Here is an 18,222-nt window from a genome sequence, read left to right as displayed (position 1 = left end):
ACTTCTGTCCCTCTGGCCCCCTACCCTCTCTACTCCATCCGCCCACAATCCTCAAGTCCCTTGGGGGCAATGGGGAGGGGACACGCGGGAGACTCCCTCTGCGGCTCCCATATGGGTCTCGGTCTTCCACGGCTTTCTCCTACTTTATTCCTCACAACAAACCCAGGAGGCTCAGCATTTCCATTTCACAGATGAGGAAACTGAGGCTCGTGGAGCTTTAGCGCACAGGGCGGGAATCAGCCGAGCGCCAGCCCTAAACTCTTTGGGGCCCTGGTGTCGCCAAAGCTACTTTCGTGGGGCGCGTTGTCAGGGCGCGCGGGGAAAGAGGCGGGTAAATATTTGGGGCTGTAACCTGGGCTCCGGCGACTCCGCATCACTGCGGTTCCCCAGCGGGCGCGTGGCGAGGGCGGTGCCTGGGGGACAGGGGCGTCCCTGGCGCGGCGGCAGGGACAGACCCGGCGGCCAGGCTCCCGTGGCCCCGCCCCGGCCCGCCCCGGCCCGCCCCCGCCCGCGGCTATAAGACCTCGGGACTGCGGGTGGCTGCGGCCGGGGAAAGATCTGGCGGGCGGACGGCGCAGGCAGCGGCGCGGCGGGAGCGCAGCCGGGCGAGGGGACAGGCAGAGCGGGACGAGGCCAGGAGAGGGGACGGGCGGCCTCAGCGGGAGCGTCTGCACGATCCCCGCGCCCAGACCTCGCAAGACCCCGCGACGCGCGCCGGGCCTAGCCCGCCCATGAAGCCGCCCGCCGCGCAGGGCAGCCCCGCGGCCGCCGCGGCCGCAGGTGAGTGGGGGTCTCCTTAAAGCCGGGGCCTTGCGCGAAAGAAGCGGGATCCCGCGTCGTCTCGTTACATCCCTCCCCCAGCCTCACCGGCGGGACTCTGCCCCGGGCGGGTTCAGCCTCCTCCCCACGCGGGGCTGCGGGTCCGAGCCCGACACGTCACGGGCGCATCCTGACTCAGTCCTCCCACCGCCACCCGGTTCACACGCGCCCCCGGGGGAGCGAACGCGGGGAAGAGTCCCCGACAGCGCGCGGGAAAGAGTTCGGCTGTGTCGCTCAGCTGCGTGACCTTTGGCTTGCAACTTCCCCGGGTCGAGGCTCAGTTTCTTTATCTCGAAAACGGGCACGACACCAAGGCGCACTTCAGGGGGTGGTGGAGAGTATTAAAAGATACCAGCGAGCAGCGGGCAGCGGCAGCCGGGCTGTCCCCGGGCCAGCGCGCCGTCAGCGTTAGTTAGCGATCCTCGGGAACGGTGCGGCCCCTGCCGGGCCCGGGCTGGGACGGTCGCCCCGCCCCACCCTCACCTGAGCCCGCCGTCCCTCCCCAGCCCCGGCCTTGGACTCGGCCGACGCGGGGGACCTGAGCGACGCGCTGTGCGAGTTCGATGCGGTGCTGGCCGACTTCGCGTCGCCCTTCCACGAGCGCCACTTCCACTACGAGGAGCACCTGGAGCGCATGAAGCGGCGGAGCAGCGCCAGCGTCAGCGACAGCAGCGGCTTCAGCGACTCGGAGAGTAAGTGTGGCCCCGCCGGGGAAGGTGCCGGAGCCCTGCGGACTCCCCGTACCCGGCCCGCGGAGGAGCGCTCTGGGCTCGGGGCTCAGTTTGCTTATCGGGGCCGGGCGGAGTTAGCCCCAAAGCTCAGCGCGGTCTCTAGGACTCCAGGCGTCTCCGGGGCTGCAGGCCCGGCGGGGACAAGACCCCTGAGGATGGGCTCGGGAAGGCTCTTGGAGGGCAGGCTGGTCTACCTGCCGCCGGCAGGTGTCAGGAGGCAGGAGGGTCGAAGCGGCAGGACTCCTGGGACCCCAGCCAGGCCTTCCCGCGGCTCCCCGTCCTCCTCTCCTTCCCCCTTCTTTCCCCTCTCAGCGGTATCTTCAGAGGATGTGGAGCAAGTGCCACAGGCATGGGGTCGGGGCGCATGGGAGGGCACGATATGGACATATTTGTGAAACCAGGAAAGGTTTCATAAGCTCCCGTTCTTGAGATTTTTGAAACACTTCTTGCATTTTCTTCTGGCCCTGAGCTCCCAGACTTGTTGCTACACTGCCCGAAGTTTTGAAAGAATCCCTGGCACTGCTGAGTTCAAGCATTTAGAAAGTGTCCCTCATCCTTCAGGCAGGTCCATCACGTGGACGGCTGGCTCTGACTCCCCCCCCCCCCCCGCCCAGCTGGGGGTGGGCAGAGAGGAGATGGACCCAGAGCTGCTTTCTGGTGACTTTCCTCATAGTGGAGACTACCCCCAGCGTCTCTCTGTCCTAAACAACCTTGTTAAAAAGAGAGACCATTTTTTCCAGGAACTCGAATGTCCTGTAAGGATTTTGGATACCTTTTTAGGCGTCAAGTAGCAAATCGGGTGACTTTTCAGTATTATGTGACTGCTGTTTTACCCAACCTGGATTACTTACTATTTTTCAAAGTGAATTTTAAACATTTCTGGGTAATTCTTGAGGCTTCATTCCCTAGATGGGATACAAGCATGAATGTTACTCCCTTTGTTGTCCTTGACTCTGGAAATAAAAACAATGACCTTTCCTTGTGATTCCCTTCTTTTGAAATCTGAAGCTCCCCCTTGTTACAGGGCAAAGATATAGTCCTAGGCTTACACATGAGCTGTCCTTCTGAAAAGGAATAAAGGCCACTCGCCACCCAGTTCAGGCTTTGAGTCAGAAACTTGAGTTCCAGCTTGACTTTTCTTGGCAGCCCTGCCCAAGCGTTAGAAATAATTGCAGCTTTTGAGGTGAAAGGGGATGGAATCGTATGCTGTTAATTTTCCGTTCAGTGTGTTTGGACTTCGTTGCTAATGACCAGACCGCTTATTTTCAATTTCAAAGAGAAGTCTAAAAAATTTTGAAATTTGTCTCAATGTCCGTAGCCAAACTTAAATATGTCTCCTTCTACTGGGGCATGGAGCAAGTTATTCATCAAGTACAAATTCTCTCCCCCGTGGGAAAGAAAGCTGGCACAGTCTGTCCAGTGCCTCTGTCTTGCAAAGAACAGCTCCTTTCTAAACCACAGCTGCATTTGGCTAGAATACGGTCTGAGCTCACCCATTCATGGGTGATTGCAACTCCCTCTGGGTAGGGTTTCAGATCTGGGATCTGTTTCAGAGGCCTCAAAGAAAAGGCACTCGAAACACATTCTTAACAGTTTTGGGGGAGATATTTGGAATAGTCTGTAGTTTTTCTTAGGGTATGTGTGTGTACTTTGTTTTCTGCTTTTGTTGTTAACTGTTAAACTAACCCTTAGTTCGGTGGTTAGAGAGGTAAATGGGAGGGTATAAAGAAGGCTCAGATGACATTAGTCTTTTCTATAAATGTGTAGTTTGGCCTCCACGAGGCAGGTTAGAAATAGTCCTGGCAGAAGCAGTGTGTATCTAAATAGTAATTTCTTAAGGACGCATAATATGTGTCTTAATTGCCGCTAAGAATGGATCACAGACATTTGTTATACTCATTTGTCTGTTTAATGCTTTTCTGTGGAAGAGAATATTTGAGAGACGCGGATCCTACTGAAATTTAGCCCACCAAAGGGGAGACACACCAGGATGATCATAATAAGAGCAGCTCTCTCTCTTTTTTTAAATTTATTTTTTGGCTGCATTGGGTCTTCGTTGCTGCATGCAGGCTTTCTCTAGTTGCGGCGAGCGGGGACTATTCTTCCTTGTGGTGCGCGGGCTTCTCATTGCGGTGGCTTCTCTTATTGCGGAGCACGAGCTCTAGGCGCACAGGCTCAGTAGTTGCGGCACGCGGGCCCTAGAGCGCGTGGGTTTCAGTAGTTGTGGTGCGTGGAAGAGCACTCTCTTTTGCCAAGCTCTTACTATGATTACTATTATTATTTATTAGCTCTAACCATTAATGATCTCTTTGCTTTGCTTTAAATGTGTTATCTCCTATGATCTCTACTACAGTCCTAGAATGTAGGCACTGTTGTCTCCTTTTTTCTGACAAAATAGTGGAACCAGTTGGGCTGTCTCTCTCTCTAAGGCCTTGCTCTGTCACCATGGCTGGCTGGCTGGTATGTGAACCAGGTCCTCCGGGATAGACTTGAAGTCTCACTGGACCGGGATCATGTGCCTGTTTATCAATGGTGGTTGTGTTTGAAGGTGTCTCTTCAAGTCAGTGGTCACCTGGCCGGATCTGTGGAGCCCAGGCTGAGCTCTGTTAGGGCCCTGCATGAGGAGTGGGCCTCATTTTCTCTAGCTGTGAAATGGATAGGATGTTATTTAATGATGATGTTAGAAACATCCATAAGCTCATGATGAGGAAGAAAATATTTGCTCTGTTTGATGCTTTTAAGAAAATAATAAAACGCACATGCCACGCTATGTCACGTAGGTCAGAGACATTTGAGCCAGTGTCTTGTGTGAAAATGTTATGTATGAAGGTCCAAACCCTTGGGACCTTGGTTTTCACTCTACCTTTTACAACTCCATCACTCTGAAGATGTACCTACTGCATTCCTGTTTTTTTGAAGAACCCTTCCTTTTCTCTCAAAAAAAAAAAAAGATGAGAAAGACAAATATTATATGATATCACTTATATGTGGAATCTAAAAACTAGTACAAATGAACTTATTTACAAAACAGAAACAGACTCAGACATAGAAAACAAACTTATGGTTACCAAAGGGGAAGTGGGGAGAGGGATAAATTAGGAGTACGGGATTAACAGATACATACTACTATATATAAAATAGATAAACAACAAGGATTTATTATATAGCACAGGGAGCTATATTCAGTATCTTGTAATAATCTATAATGGAAAAGAATAAAAAAAGAATATATGTATGCATATATATATATATCTGAATCACTTTGCTGTATACCTGAAACTAATACAATATTGTAAATCAACTACACTTCAATTAAAAAATATTTCGCTTGTTTGCATCCAAAGGAGAAAAAGTAGACATTCCTTCTTTCACCCAGAGAAGCAAGTTACTTAGATAGGAGAGAAGAACGGATATTTAATAAGGAAATACTCTTTCCTGTTTCCACTTACAGGGAATCCGCCTAAGACATGAAGAGGACCAAAATAGCAGTGGCAAGATAACTTCACATTAGGGGTGGCATTCAAATGGGGGTTGATGAAAATAGTTCCTTTTGTTTCTTTCTTCTAGATTTCGGTTCCAACAGGTAACACCAGGCACTTTCATGAGAGCAGTTTCAACTTCGGCAGTAAAAGGGCACAGTTAGGAGCTGGGGCAGTGAGTGAGGTTCACACGTGATCCGCAGAGGTGCTTCAGGCATTGTGAACATTTTTGGTTTGAACTTATTTTGAAAAATCTGTTGTTTTTTCAGTATTTTCAAAACTGTAAGCCCACAGCATGACTTCTGAAATGTGTTTAATGACATTTTAACTCATCAGATAACTAAATTTTAACCAATGTGTTAATTTATGATTCCACCGATTGATTTTATAAGAAGTTTCTAATATTAACTGGAACTTTAAAAGGTGATGCAAACTTATATCTTTGACGGATTGGAGTTTCCTTTTTCCTTGGAGGGGGAAGTGTTTTGCTACTTAACAGAAAACGTCTGAAGTCTACTCCGTGTGCTGGGGCTATTATGATTTTGCAGGGCCATTGTAGGGAATGAGGAATTGGCTTCTTTAGCATGTGCAGCACCTAGAACGTCTGTATTTCTTTGCCTCGACTATTCTAGCTTGGCCCTGGGAGAGGGGACTGTATGGCCCCTGGGGGTGGGGGGTGGGGCATGCATGATAGGTAGCCTGTTGGCTGATCTGGCCTAAGAGCCACTGAGACCAGAACTTGAACTTGTTCAAGAAGGGAGAGACTGAGGAGTTAGGAGCCCTCAGGGTGTCCCGGTGTGTGTTAGGAATTCCAGGCAGGTGACAGGTGTCACTGGCTGACACCTGGAGGGGTATCTAGAGGGACTGAGCAGTCTCAGAAGGGAAGCGGGGGCGATAGTGCTGAAACTGAGAAACGTTTTCTTATTTTATCCCACTTTCAGTGAGGCTGTTGGAATTTAGATTTTGAGGAGGAGATTCAACCCACCTCCCCCAACTCCCGCATACCATTCCCTGTGGCAAAAGGGAAACACGTCCAAGGCTTTCTTTTTCTCAGTTAATTACTATGGTTTGCTTGCCTGCAATGTGTGGGATTGTTCTATATTTACAGGAGCTCTGGGCCAGGGTTACTGTCTGTGGTTTCCCTTTCCTCTGGAGTAGCACACGCTGGTGCCAACACCAAATTACCTTTCTCCCCACCCCCAAAGGAAAAAAAGCACGTCTACCTTTTAAACAAGCCTCTGTTTTTGTAGCTGAGTTTCCCAAGCTCTGTTGGCGCTCCTGTAGTTAGATGTTTGCATATTTAATATGCTCACATTGCTTTTTTTTTTTTTTTAATGAAAGCTTCTTTATTTATTTATTTATTTATTTTTGGCTGTGTTGGGTCTTCGTTTCTGTGTGAGGGCTTTCTCTAGTTGCGGCAAGCGGGGGCCCCTCTTCATCGCGGTGCGCGGGCCTCTCACTATCGTGGCCTCTCTTGTTGCGGAGCACAAGCTCCAGACGCGCAGGCTCAGTAATTGTGGCTCACGGGCCTAGTTGCTCCGCAGCATGTGGGATCTTCCCAGACCAGGGCTCGAACCCGTGTCCCCTGCATTAGCAGGCAGACTCTCAACCACTGCGCCACCAGGGAAGCCCGCTCACATTGCTTTTGATGATGTCTTAGAAAACTTGGTCCCTGAATTCGAGGTTCCTGGCTTCAGCGCACCAAGTTGACTGGCCAAGGACATTTCTGATGGGGCTTTAGAGCTGATAGCGGTAGATGTTGTAAGGCCCTAAGATATCTAGTCTTGCCACCTGCCGCGGTTTCCCATATCATCACTGTTATGTGTCCCTTGAACCCCTGTTAACGGCAGCATCTAATATTGAGTGGGGCAACAATACATTACTATGCTATCAGCCTGTGACACATTCCTGTCCTTTATCAGACTAATGAGCTGTTATTTCTAGAGCTCAAGAAATAGAGTTCTAGGGGAGTGAAAAGAACAGGAAGTCAGGCTTTGCTTCCCTTTTAATATACACCTAGCATGAAATCTTGTTCACTGTACGTAAGTCCGTGGAATGAAATTTTATTGGATAAAGGGTAAAGAGAGGTCTAGAGCTTGGGGTACTTCCGTGTCTGTGGGTTTGTTCTTGGGAGGTTTGTTCTAGGGCACCTCTGAAGATAAATTTTCTCTTAGGAATTTATCTGAAGAAGTGGAAGAAGCCTGGGCCCGGAATCTTGAGTCTTTTTATTCGCTGTGGTGACCTTTCTTCTCCTGAGCTTGTCTTCCTCCATTTTGTTGGGAAAATAGAATAAAAGCAATGAAAACCAGAGGTATCACATGGAGCGCCTGGCTTACTGATTCCCCTTTCGCAAGAGAAGAAGCTAAGGCTCAGAGATGAAGTGACTTGCACAGGGTCACAGAGCTTTCACACGGCCTCGGTGCCCCACATCTCTAGGGTGGCAGCTTCTGGGGCTGCTGCGGTTGTCCTGGTCATTGTTTTGGGGAATGACGTGTAGAGCAGTTATGAACACAGGGTGGAACTCAACTGTGGGGAAGTTTGGCTCAGGGGTGCTGGGGGTTCATTTCCTTTTGATGGTTGAACACTTCGGAGCCTGGAGTCAGGTCGGGCCCGGATTGTGCACTGGAACTCATGGAAATAGAGAGGCATCAAGGTGTAGCAGTGAGCTGGTGTGTGTGTGTGTGTGTGTGTGTGTATTGTAACTAGAATTTTTTTTTCCCCCTCCTTCATTGTGGGAGTAGCACAAATTCATTATCAGTAAGAGGCAACTTCTGATTATTTGGACAGTGCATTTAATAGTTGGCAGCTGAATTTGTCAGTCAAATAACAGTCAGTTTGTCTATATATTTTCTGAGTTTGAGGAAAATACTTAGATCAAAAAGGCATATAAACACCAGACTCTAAAGGGTAAGACGTAAGCCGTGGTGATGTCTTAGTATACTGTGACGCTACAGAGTCTCAAAACCAAGTGAGTTACCTGAGTTTTTCATGAATCCTCACTGGATTCCTTTTTCCTACCATTTTGCAATGACCTTTTCCATGTCTAGGTCATTCCTTCCCCCCAGACTCAACAGCATTTGGTCAACCTGTGTGTGCGGCAAACACATTGTGTGTGTGTGTGTGTGTGTGTGTGTGTGTGTGTGTGTGTTTGCCCCCTCCCAAGGGATGAGTATACATGGACGTAAAATTGATGGAGAGTCAGGGCAGAACAGGGGTGAAGTCCCAAGTCAGGATAAGGGCCTGCGGTGCAGGGTGTGGTGGTGAGACTGAGACCAGGGGTGCTGCCAGCGAGTCCCGGGTTCAGCACTCTGGGCCAGGGATGGGGCTGATGTTCTCAGGTGTCCTTTGGAGCCAAGGATAATGTCCCAGAGGCCTCATACTCCTTTCTCCTGGCTCACGAGTCCGGGCACGAGGCCTGCTTCCCCAGGGCCCTCTGTGGTTTTCCTGCCCCCTCAGTCTTACTTCATCTTTTCCCCACAAGTCTCTCGGGTTCTATTTGGGGCGATTCTCCTGCCTCTGACGTAGCGACAAGCAGTAACGAGACGCGGTAGGTCTGAGATGGGCGTGACCACTTTCCTGTGCGTAGGGAAAAGGCCGCCCCTTGAGAAAATCCGGACTGCTGCAGAGGGCGGCCCAGCTGACAAGCAAGCAGAAGGGCTGCCCACGTTGAGTTCCACTGAGTACAAGTGTCTTGAGAAATATTAATAGAGGTGCCACCGAAAAAGTGTCTCAAGGACAAGTAAACCAGGGGAAATAGGGCTGAGCTGGTTTCTTTTTTTTTTTTTTTTAATATTTATTTATTTATTTGGCTGAGTTGGGTCTTAGTTGCAGCATGCTGGATCTTTCGTTGCGGCGCCCGGGCTCTTCGTTGTGGCTTGTGGGCCCTAGAGCGCACAGGTTTAGTTGTCCCATAGCGTGTGGGATCTTAGTTCCCCTACCAGGGATCGAACCTGCGTCCCCTGCACTGGAAGGCGGATTCTTAACCACTGGACCACCAGGGAAGTCCCTGAGTCTGTTTCTTTATCACAAGATGTCTCAGGCACGTTAAAGTGAGGTTACATCAGAGGACTCTCCAGGGGTGCTTGGTGTTTCTTAGAGTTCGTTGATCACGCAGTTCTTCTCAAAGGACCACTATTCTGGGAAATAATTTCTGGGGAAATGTAAGGGTAAGGTTTGGTGTTTCAGATCTCAGTAGGTGATCATCATCAAAGCCTTGAAAAATGGTTGTCGTCCTTTTAGGTGACCCGGGCTGGACCTAAGAAGGAAGAATCGACTGTGAGGGTGGGCATGTTTGGAAAACTGAACGTGATGGGTGTGTCGGCCAGGAAGACAAGATGGCTCTGGGGCCACCTGGTCAGGGGAGGGTGGGAGGCCCAGTAAGGAGGCCTCAGGAACTGCTCCAGGAACTTGGAGAAGTCTTGAGGGATGAAGAGGAATTCTCTTGGGACCAGAAACCTCTGCTTCTGAAAACCCTTTTTTATTCTGGGCATGTCTTTTGTAACTTAGTCCTGTTCATTTTGAGTTAAGGGGACCAAAGAAAGATGGTTTTGCCTCTTCCTGAGCTGGAGGTGATTGGATAAAACTGAGCGAATCCCAAGGAGGACAGGGAGCCTGGCCAGTTCCTCATGGTTCAGCCACCCTCCCTCACCCGAACAGCCTTCTCAGAGCTCATCTCTGCTACAGCTGTGCCTGGCTTTGTGTTTTGTTTTAACTGGGAAGGCTGTTCCTTTGTGACCTCAGAGGCCACATCCTGCTTCCGCCGCCGGGTCTGCCTTTGAGCCTTTGAGTTAGTGCAGCTCAGCTAGCAGTTCCTTTCTGTGTCACAGCCACACGGCTGGTTGGCCGTGGGTTGGTTTCCTCCCCCTTGGCAGGGCTTAGAGAAATAGAATCTCAGAACTTCAGAGCTGGAAGGGACTTTAAGGATTATTTAGTCCAGCTTCCCATTTTATGGATGGGTAAACTGAGGCCCGGAGACATTATCTTGCTCAAGGGCATCTGAATACTTAGTAGCTGGGCTGGTTTCCTTGACTCAGCTCAGCCCTGCTTCTGACACCTTGCCTTGCTCTTGCTCTGGTCTTTGAGGGTATGACAATGGAGGCAGCAAATCACCCAAACTGTAATAGACAACCTCTGGGAGAAGAAATCTTTATCTTTGACCCTCTAGCTTATCCCCAGAATGTAGGAGCTCAGGAAAACCACGACAAAGATGCTCTCATGAGCAGGCAGGGAGGATTATTAAGTCATGGGATCCAACCTTGTCTTTGTATTTTAGGGGGTTCAGAGGGCAGAAGGGACATTTTTCAGGAAAGATGGTTCCTTATGTCTCAAATCCCAAGGGAAGCCCCTCACCCTCATCGGCCAAGCATTGGCTTAGCTGTCAGTTAGACACCCACTGGGCAGTGGGCTCCGGTTTGTCACAAAGGAGGCTGGTTTGGTCACGATGGTCCTGTCACCCCCTTCTTTTTTTAGGGAAGCAAGGGCCTGTGGTGTGCCCAATTGGAGACACACACTCACACACATACACAGGCACACCCTCCTGCCTCAAATCATTTGGGGGCATAAATATAAAATCTGGAAACCAACCTGGTTTCATTATAACTTTGCTCCTTTTGGAGATAAACTGTTGGTTGGCAATAGACCATAAGACTGAAAATTGTTTCTAATGAGTTATGTTTTCTTTCCTGAAAGGTGCAGATTCACTTTATAGGAACAGCTTCAGCTTCAGTGATGAAAAACTGAATTCTCCAACAGACAGCACTCCAGCTCTGCTCTCTCCCGCTGTCCCTCCTCGGAAAGGTAAGTTCATTAGTTGGATTGTGAGTGTTTTTGCTTCCTTCCTCCCTCCTCCGGCTCCTCAGCCTCTTCTTTCTTCCCCCTTCCCCCTAACCGATCTTTCCCAAATGTGCAAAACAAATAGTGAAGACTAATATCTTAGTATAGTACAGCATGGAGTGGATTTTGTTATTTCTCAGGATTTTGATCAGCGTGAAAGTGAAATCAGATAACTGGGGGGCAGGAAACCAAATTCACAGGGAGAAAAGACATGTAGACTCTAGACTTTGCTTTCTCTCTTGTGGTGTCATCAAGACAGTGTCAAATGACAGTGCCCTCCCAAGACTGGTTGGTTCTGGAACATCAAACTCAGCAGTTAGGCTTTGCAGAAAGTTGGGTTCTTTTTCTTGCATTAACTCTTTAACTAATGCTTTCAGATGACCAATTTAGCAATTAAATGGGGTCATCATTATGAAACAAGTAATGATCTAACATAATTCAAAATGGCAGCTCCATCCTGCCTCTACTATGATATTAATAGGCCGAAAAGGTTTTTAAAGATGCATGAGCAGTTTCTTATATTTTGGAACTAGCAAAGTGTCTCCAGCCAGAGATCTGAATGTTCTTTCATATTGGGCAAGTGCCCTTTTGAAAACAAAAGCAGTTTTTTTCCCTTAAGAAACATTATACTTGCTGAAAATAGTTGCAGAATGCAATAAAAGTGGAACATAGTTAAAAAGAAATATGAAGATTCCATCATTTTCTCACTCTGGCATGAAGGCAGAATTTCCCCCTTTTTCAAAAGGACATTTTAAAATTCTCTTCTCAACAGAACAATGTTAGCAGTCACTGGGGACTCTGCCGTTGTCCAGCCCTTCGTCTGTAATGGATCTATTGAATTGAGAGAGACAGAACAGTCTAGAAAGTGGCTTAAAATGTGCCCAGATTTGTTACCTGATCCTCAAGAGGTAGGAATTAAAGAGGAGAAGAAAGCCCTAGTGGCAAACTGACTTTAAAAGCTAAGAACAATGAGCTATTTGTGGCCAGCGGGGGCTAATTAATAAAAATATCCAGTAGTGCGTTCAGAGAGGGCATGAATGGTGAACTCTAGAGAAAAAAGTAAGATACACAGAAAGAAGTACATGTCTCAGGATATAAAGGGAACAAAATGATAATGAGGACTTGTTGCTCTGTGCTGGCACCTGGATGGGATGAGGTTCTCTAGACCCAGGAGCTTCCTGTTGCCTTCTCTGTACCATTTTGACACGGAACTGTAGTGCTTAGTTCATTTCATCCTGGAGGGACCATGAGGGCTGAAGCATTGCCCTGGAGTGATAGCATGAACAAAATTGCATCAGGGGAGAAGTTTAGCAGGAATTAGGGAATCTGGGTGTCCATTCCACACAATGCCATGCTTCCCAAATATTTTGACTAACTCAAATCCTACACAATCAAAAAGTTCAAACTTTTAATCTTCCTTCCCTGTCCCTGTCTCCCCGCATCTCCCAACTTTTAAGATAGTGAAGGGAGATACTTCTTCCTGGTTGCTGGGATAGGGGTGGGGTATGGGGGGGTGATGAACTACAAAAACCAGAGAGAAACATTTAGGCTAATCTTCAGAATAAGTTTCTGAGTTGACTATAAGTAAACACTGGAGCAGCCACTTAGGGTTTGTACAGGACACGCTTTAATAAAGTCTCTGAAGAAAAAGAGATGGTTGCATAATTCTGGAAAAGTCGGAGTCATCAGCTGTCTTGGATATGGAAACTGAACCCCAACTCTTGTTTTTCAGCCAAACTAGGAGACACGAAAGAGTTAGAAGACTTTATTGCTGATCTCGACAGAACCTTAGCAAGTGAGTACATGCCTGGTAGTAAAAAAAAAAAAAATCAAACAGAAAACCCAACCAGCACCTCTGATAAAGTGCTGTAATGTTTACCAGCTTGCCTGGGGCAGGAAGTTACATCATAAGGCTTCTTTAGGTTCAGAAACAGGACCCTAGTGGCTCAGAAAGAAATTCTGAGGGTAAGCTTACATCGAAGTAGACCGTGTGCCTTTCCAAACAGTGAGAACTGACCACCAGCAAACAATGGCATTTTGCTTGAGAAATGGAGAGTAAAGTAGTAGTTAGAGCAAGATTGGAGCCTTACCAGCATGGTGGCCTGCCAGGCTTTTCAGAAAAGAAATCAGCCTATTGACCATCAAGCATTATACTGACAAGCCAGAGGGTTCCATCTCAGGGGCCAGAGAAAATTTCACAAGTTAGATCAGGGGTTTGGTGAGGTCTGACTTCTAGAGGGTTGGGTCCCCAAAGAGAGAATTGGCTTGGGGAGACCCTGTAACCAAAGACCCACGCCAATTACTAAAAGACCTGGATTAAGTACGCAGTACCTTGTTTCCCACTGGCAGTTACACTAATGGCACCCCATTTTCTGTGACCAAAAATTTTGAGACCTGAGGATGTTAGATCATAACTGCTACGGGGGTGCCTAGAAGAAGGGACCCTGAGAATCAATCCACCCAGTCTATTTCCAAAGAACAAGATTGCAAGAGCCAGAAGGGTCAACTAGAGTTTCCCGGATGACAGTTTCAGCAACTCTACCCCTGGGGGGCCTTGTTCGGTCACAGAACAGGCCTGGAGAATTGCATCCTAGCCCCTTTCATTTTACAATGAAAGAGTTGATTTTCCTTAAGAAATATTTTATGCTATACTCTGCTAAATAGCTGGGTAGAATCTGAAAAAATAGATCCAAAGCTGGTTATTTAAAAAGAACTCTGTTCTTAAACATGGTTTCAGACAGACCTAAGTATTAGGTGGAAAGTTCTTGTGCAGTTTCTGTTTACTGGAAGATTTTGTTGCCCATTTTCTTATGTGCTGTACCATCCTCCATCAGAAGACTGTTCTGACAGAGATGATTGTAATTGCAGCACAGTTTGTATTAGACCCATGTGACCTGCCTGTTGACTTCATGGAAATTGCAGCAGGCTGCCGGTCATACCAGTTAATCAGACATATACAACGTGGGAAGCCTGCCATTAAGTTTGGTGCTTTGATGCCTGTCTGAGAGATGTGCTCTGGCTCAGCATAGGAACTGTTGGCTTTCGTGAGTGGATCACCTTCTCTGTCTCCTGTTGACAGGTATGTGAAGCAAGAAGGTCTGGGTCCTTTCATCATAAGGGAGAAGCTTCAGAGAGCTCTGAGGACCTGATAAAATCAGCTACAGAATTTGCTGCTGGAGGGGCCAGAGATGCTACTCATCTACCACCAGGCCATTCTCATTCTCATCCTAAAAATGCCTTTGGGCTCATCTCTGGGCAAGTTAGAAATTGACTTTGTTTACCTGCTTGCAGAGTATTAGAACAGATGACTCATGCTAATGTTGTATTTCCTCTTAAAACATAGCTTTTCTGTAATTTAAAGTGCTTTTATGAAAATATTTGTAATTAATTATATATAGTTGGAGACAGTACTATGCTTTTCCCATTATAATATATTTTTGTATGCAAATAAAGTTTGAACTGGAAGTCTGTCTTTTGTAAGCTTTCCTTTTTTTTTTTCCTCTTGATTTCTTTCAATATATTTCCATCCAAATAGTATTCAAGTGGAAATAACACGTCGCTTGACTTCTAATATGGACCCTGGGCGCGGCCGCATTGCACTAGGCACTAGGATGGTAAACGAGAGAAAGGGTTACTTTGCAGTTCATTCGGCGCTCTAAAGGGAAATGCTGGCATATGATTGATGGGAAATTTTAATTTGAGGGTTGCAGTTTTAGTGAAAGTTGGGTTTCTCTTCTATCTCCATTCTCCTCATTTCTTAGCACCTTTTTAGGTGCCACGGGTTCTTTCCTTCAATTAGGGGAAATACCAGGTGTACTCAAAATCCAGGGCATGTTGGGGCAGCTGGAGGACTTATAAATGATGGTGCTGTCATAAAATCTGTGTGCTGAGGAAGATTTGATGTGCTGGCCTGGGTGCTCACGTCCAGGTGGCTTCAGTGGAGCTGGAGGGTCCAGATGCAAGGTCTCCCATAGAGTGGGCTTCGCTTGTAGAGGCCAGTGACCCACCCACACCCCCCCACCTGCCTTTTGTGGAGGATGGGGAGAGGGATACAAAACAGGAGAGTCCATACTTTTCTTAGCTATGCTTTTCTATCCTTAAAACATCTAAAATAACCAGACATTACTTTGATAATCAGAATCAAGTTATAAAAAAAACTCCAATCCTTATGTGCCTGTAGAACACAAATCCAAAGCATAAGTACTTATAATTTTATTTATATTTTCAAAAGCTAACTACTAATTTGATCTGTTTTTTAGGACATTGTGAAACTATTCAATAAAGCGCCTTTTCTTTAACCTTTTTCTTTTCCCCAAATTTCTGGGAAAGCTTTTGGGTTGAACCCAAATATTTTCTTTATTTCTTTATTGAGATGTAATTCACATACCCAAACATTCATCATTTTGAAGTGTACATTTCAGTAGTTTTAATTAAAACAATTTTTTTGGCCACGTCATGTGGCTTGCAGGATCTTAGTTCCCCGAACCAGGGATTGAACCCGCACCCTTGGCAGTGAAAGTGTGGAGTCCTAACCACCGGACTGCCAGGGAATTCCCAATTCAGTAGTTTCGAGTACCTATATTCACAGAGTTGTGCAACCATCACTATCTAATTCTCTGCCTCTATGGATTTGTCTATTCTGGGTATTTCTTATAAATGGAATCACACAACATGTGGTCTTTTGTGTCTGGATTCTTTCCCTTTGCATACTGTTTTCAAGGTTCATCCATGTTGTATGTGAATCGTTACTTCATTCCTTTTTGTGACTGAATAATAATCCACTGTATGGCTATACCATATTTTGTTTATCCTTTCCTTGGTTGAGGGACATTTGGGTTGTTTCTACTTTTCAGCTAACAAATATTGCTCTTATGAATATTCACGTATAAATTTTTGTGTGGATATATGTTTTAAATTCTCTTGGTATATAACTAGGAGTGGAATTTCTAGGCCATATGATAACCCTATGTTTAACTTTTTTGAGGAATTGTCAAACTTTTCCATAGCAGCTGCGCCATTTTACATTCCCACCAGCAATGTATGAGGGCTCCAATTTCTCCACACCCTTGGCAACACTTGCTGTTGTTCAGCTTTTTGAATATAACCATCCTAGTGGGTGTAAAGTGGTATCTTATTGCAGTTTTGATTTGCATTTTCCTGATGACTAATGATGTTGAACATCTATTTATGTGTTTATTGGCCATTTGTGTATCTTCTCTGGAGAAATGTCTATTCACAGCCTTTGCCCATTTTTAAATAAGTTGTCTTTATTATTGTTGAGTTGTAGGAGTTTTCTATGTGTTTTGTATACAAGTTCTTTACCAGACATCTGATTTGAAAATATTTTCTTCTATTTTGTCGGTTGTCTTTTCACTTTTTTGTTACCGTCCTTTGAAGCACTAACTTTTGATGAAGTCCAATTTATCTATTTATCTTTTGCCACCTGTGCTTTTGGTGTCATACCTAACCATTGCCTAATTAAAGCTCACGAAGAGTTACTTGTATATTTTCTTCTAAGAGTTCTATAAGATTATACAAATCTTACATTTAGGTGTTTGGTCAACTTTGAATTAATTTTTGTATATGATGTGAGGTAAGGGTCCAACTCCATTCTTTTGCATGTTAATATCCAGTTGTCATATCAGTATTTGTTGAAAAGACTATTTTTTCCCCCATTGAATTGTACTGACACCCTTGTTGAAAATCAATTGACCCTATGTGTACGGGTTTACTTCTGGACTCTTAATTCTGTTGCAGGGATTTATATGTCTATCCTTATTCCTGTACCACACAGTCTTGATAACTATAGCTTTGCAGTAAGTTTTGAAATCAGAAAGTGTGAGTCCTTCACCTTTGTTCTCTGCACAATTATATTGGCTGTTCTGAATTCCGTGCATTTTCAGAAAAATTTTAGGATGAGTTTGCCAATTTCTGCAATAAAGGCAGTGGGATTTTCATAGAAATTGTGTCAAATCTATGTATCAGTTTGGGAAGTATTGCCATCTTAGCAACATTATGTCTTCCTTCCAATTCATGAACATGAAATGTCCTTCAGTTTATTTATATCTTCTTAATTTCTTTCAACTATGTTTTGTAGTTTTCAGTGTATAAATCTTGCACTTCCTTTGTCAAATTTATTTCTAAGCATTCTTTTTGATACTATTGTAAAAGGAATTGTTTTCTTAATTTTATTTTCAGATTGTTCCTTGCTAGTGTACAGAAATACACTTGATTTTTGTATATTGATTTTGTATCCTGCAACCTTCCTATACTTATTTATTAGTTCTAATAGGGTTTTGCGTGTGTGTGTGTGGTGGGGGCCGATTCTATATACAAAATCATACCGTTTGCAAACGGGAATAGTTTTACTTCTTCCTTTCCAATCTGAATGCCTTTTAAATTCTTTTTGTTGCGTCATTGCCCTGGCTAGAACTTCCAGTACAATACTGAAAAGAAGTGGTGAGAGGGCACATCTTATTTCTGATCTTAGAGGAAAAGCTATCAGTCTTTCACCACTAAGTACGATGTGGGAATATTATCTTTTTTCATCAAATGAGCCCTTGACTTGTCTTCTAAACATAATTTTCCCATTACCTGGAACTGTTTTTTGTTCATGCTTGGGAACATTTATCTGCTTTGGATAAAGCTTTTTTTCCACTGGGACACTATACCTTTTTATTAGTAGCCTCTTTAGGATTTGAGGATCTACCTCATTTGCCAGCTCTTTCTTTATGGTCTCCTGGAACCTGGACTCCCAAAGTTAGATGTGCAGGGTATGGAGCTTTGTGGCCTGTTGTGAGGAGAAGGTCAGTGGTTTGGAGAAAAGAAGTGGATTCCTTTAGAAGAGTGTTGGGAGGAGGGTAGTTTGTGCTCTAACCTCTGTTGGATGAGTAACTGGGGACAAGCAGGCTGTGGGCTGAGTCAGAGCTTGGGGTTCTGGGAATGTTGAAAAGAGTGTTTTCCATGTTTCCCAAGATGCTTCACTTAAGAGATTTATTGTGCACATTAGTACATAAATTACATAGGATTCAGTCTAAGGTGATGGATCAGAGAACCCCAAATATAGTGGCTTAAACAAGATGGGAGTTTTTTTTCTCACTAACAGCCCAGAGGTGAGCAGTACAAGGCTGGCTGAGTGACTCTCTGGTGCAAAGTGGCTGCTCCTGCTCCTGTCATCACATTTCATCCCAGCCAACACAAAGAAAAAACAAGTCAAGCACAGGCTTATTTCTTTCAATGACATGACTAGAGGGGACACAAATTACTTCTGCTCACATTCCCTTGTCCAGATCTTAGTCAGATGGTCCTTCCCAGCTGCAAGAGAGGCTGGGAGAAAAAGTCTCTTGCTGGGCAGATAAGTG

General features: G+C 45.9%; 1 protein-coding gene across 1 annotated transcript; it reads left to right on the top strand.

The window, feature by feature from the left end:
• Positions 1–548: 548 nt before the first annotated feature.
• On the top strand, positions 549–14,329 carry RGCC (regulator of cell cycle). Its single transcript, XM_059903137.1, has 5 exons — positions 549–780; positions 1,326–1,511; positions 10,718–10,825; positions 12,594–12,656; positions 13,941–14,329. The coding sequence occupies exons 1-5, from the start codon at positions 732–734 to the stop codon at positions 13,946–13,948; spliced, it is 414 nt and encodes a 137-aa protein (XP_059759120.1). The 5' UTR covers positions 549–731; the 3' UTR covers positions 13,949–14,329.
• Positions 14,330–18,222: the final 3,893 nt, after the last annotated feature.

This window comes from Balaenoptera ricei, chromosome 18, assembly GCF_028023285.1.
Source record: "Balaenoptera ricei isolate mBalRic1 chromosome 18, mBalRic1.hap2, whole genome shotgun sequence".
Classification (NCBI taxonomy): domain Eukaryota; kingdom Metazoa; phylum Chordata; class Mammalia; order Artiodactyla; family Balaenopteridae; genus Balaenoptera; species Balaenoptera ricei.
Note: the sequence above shows the minus strand (reverse complement) of the source record. Positions and strands in the feature narration are given on the sequence as shown.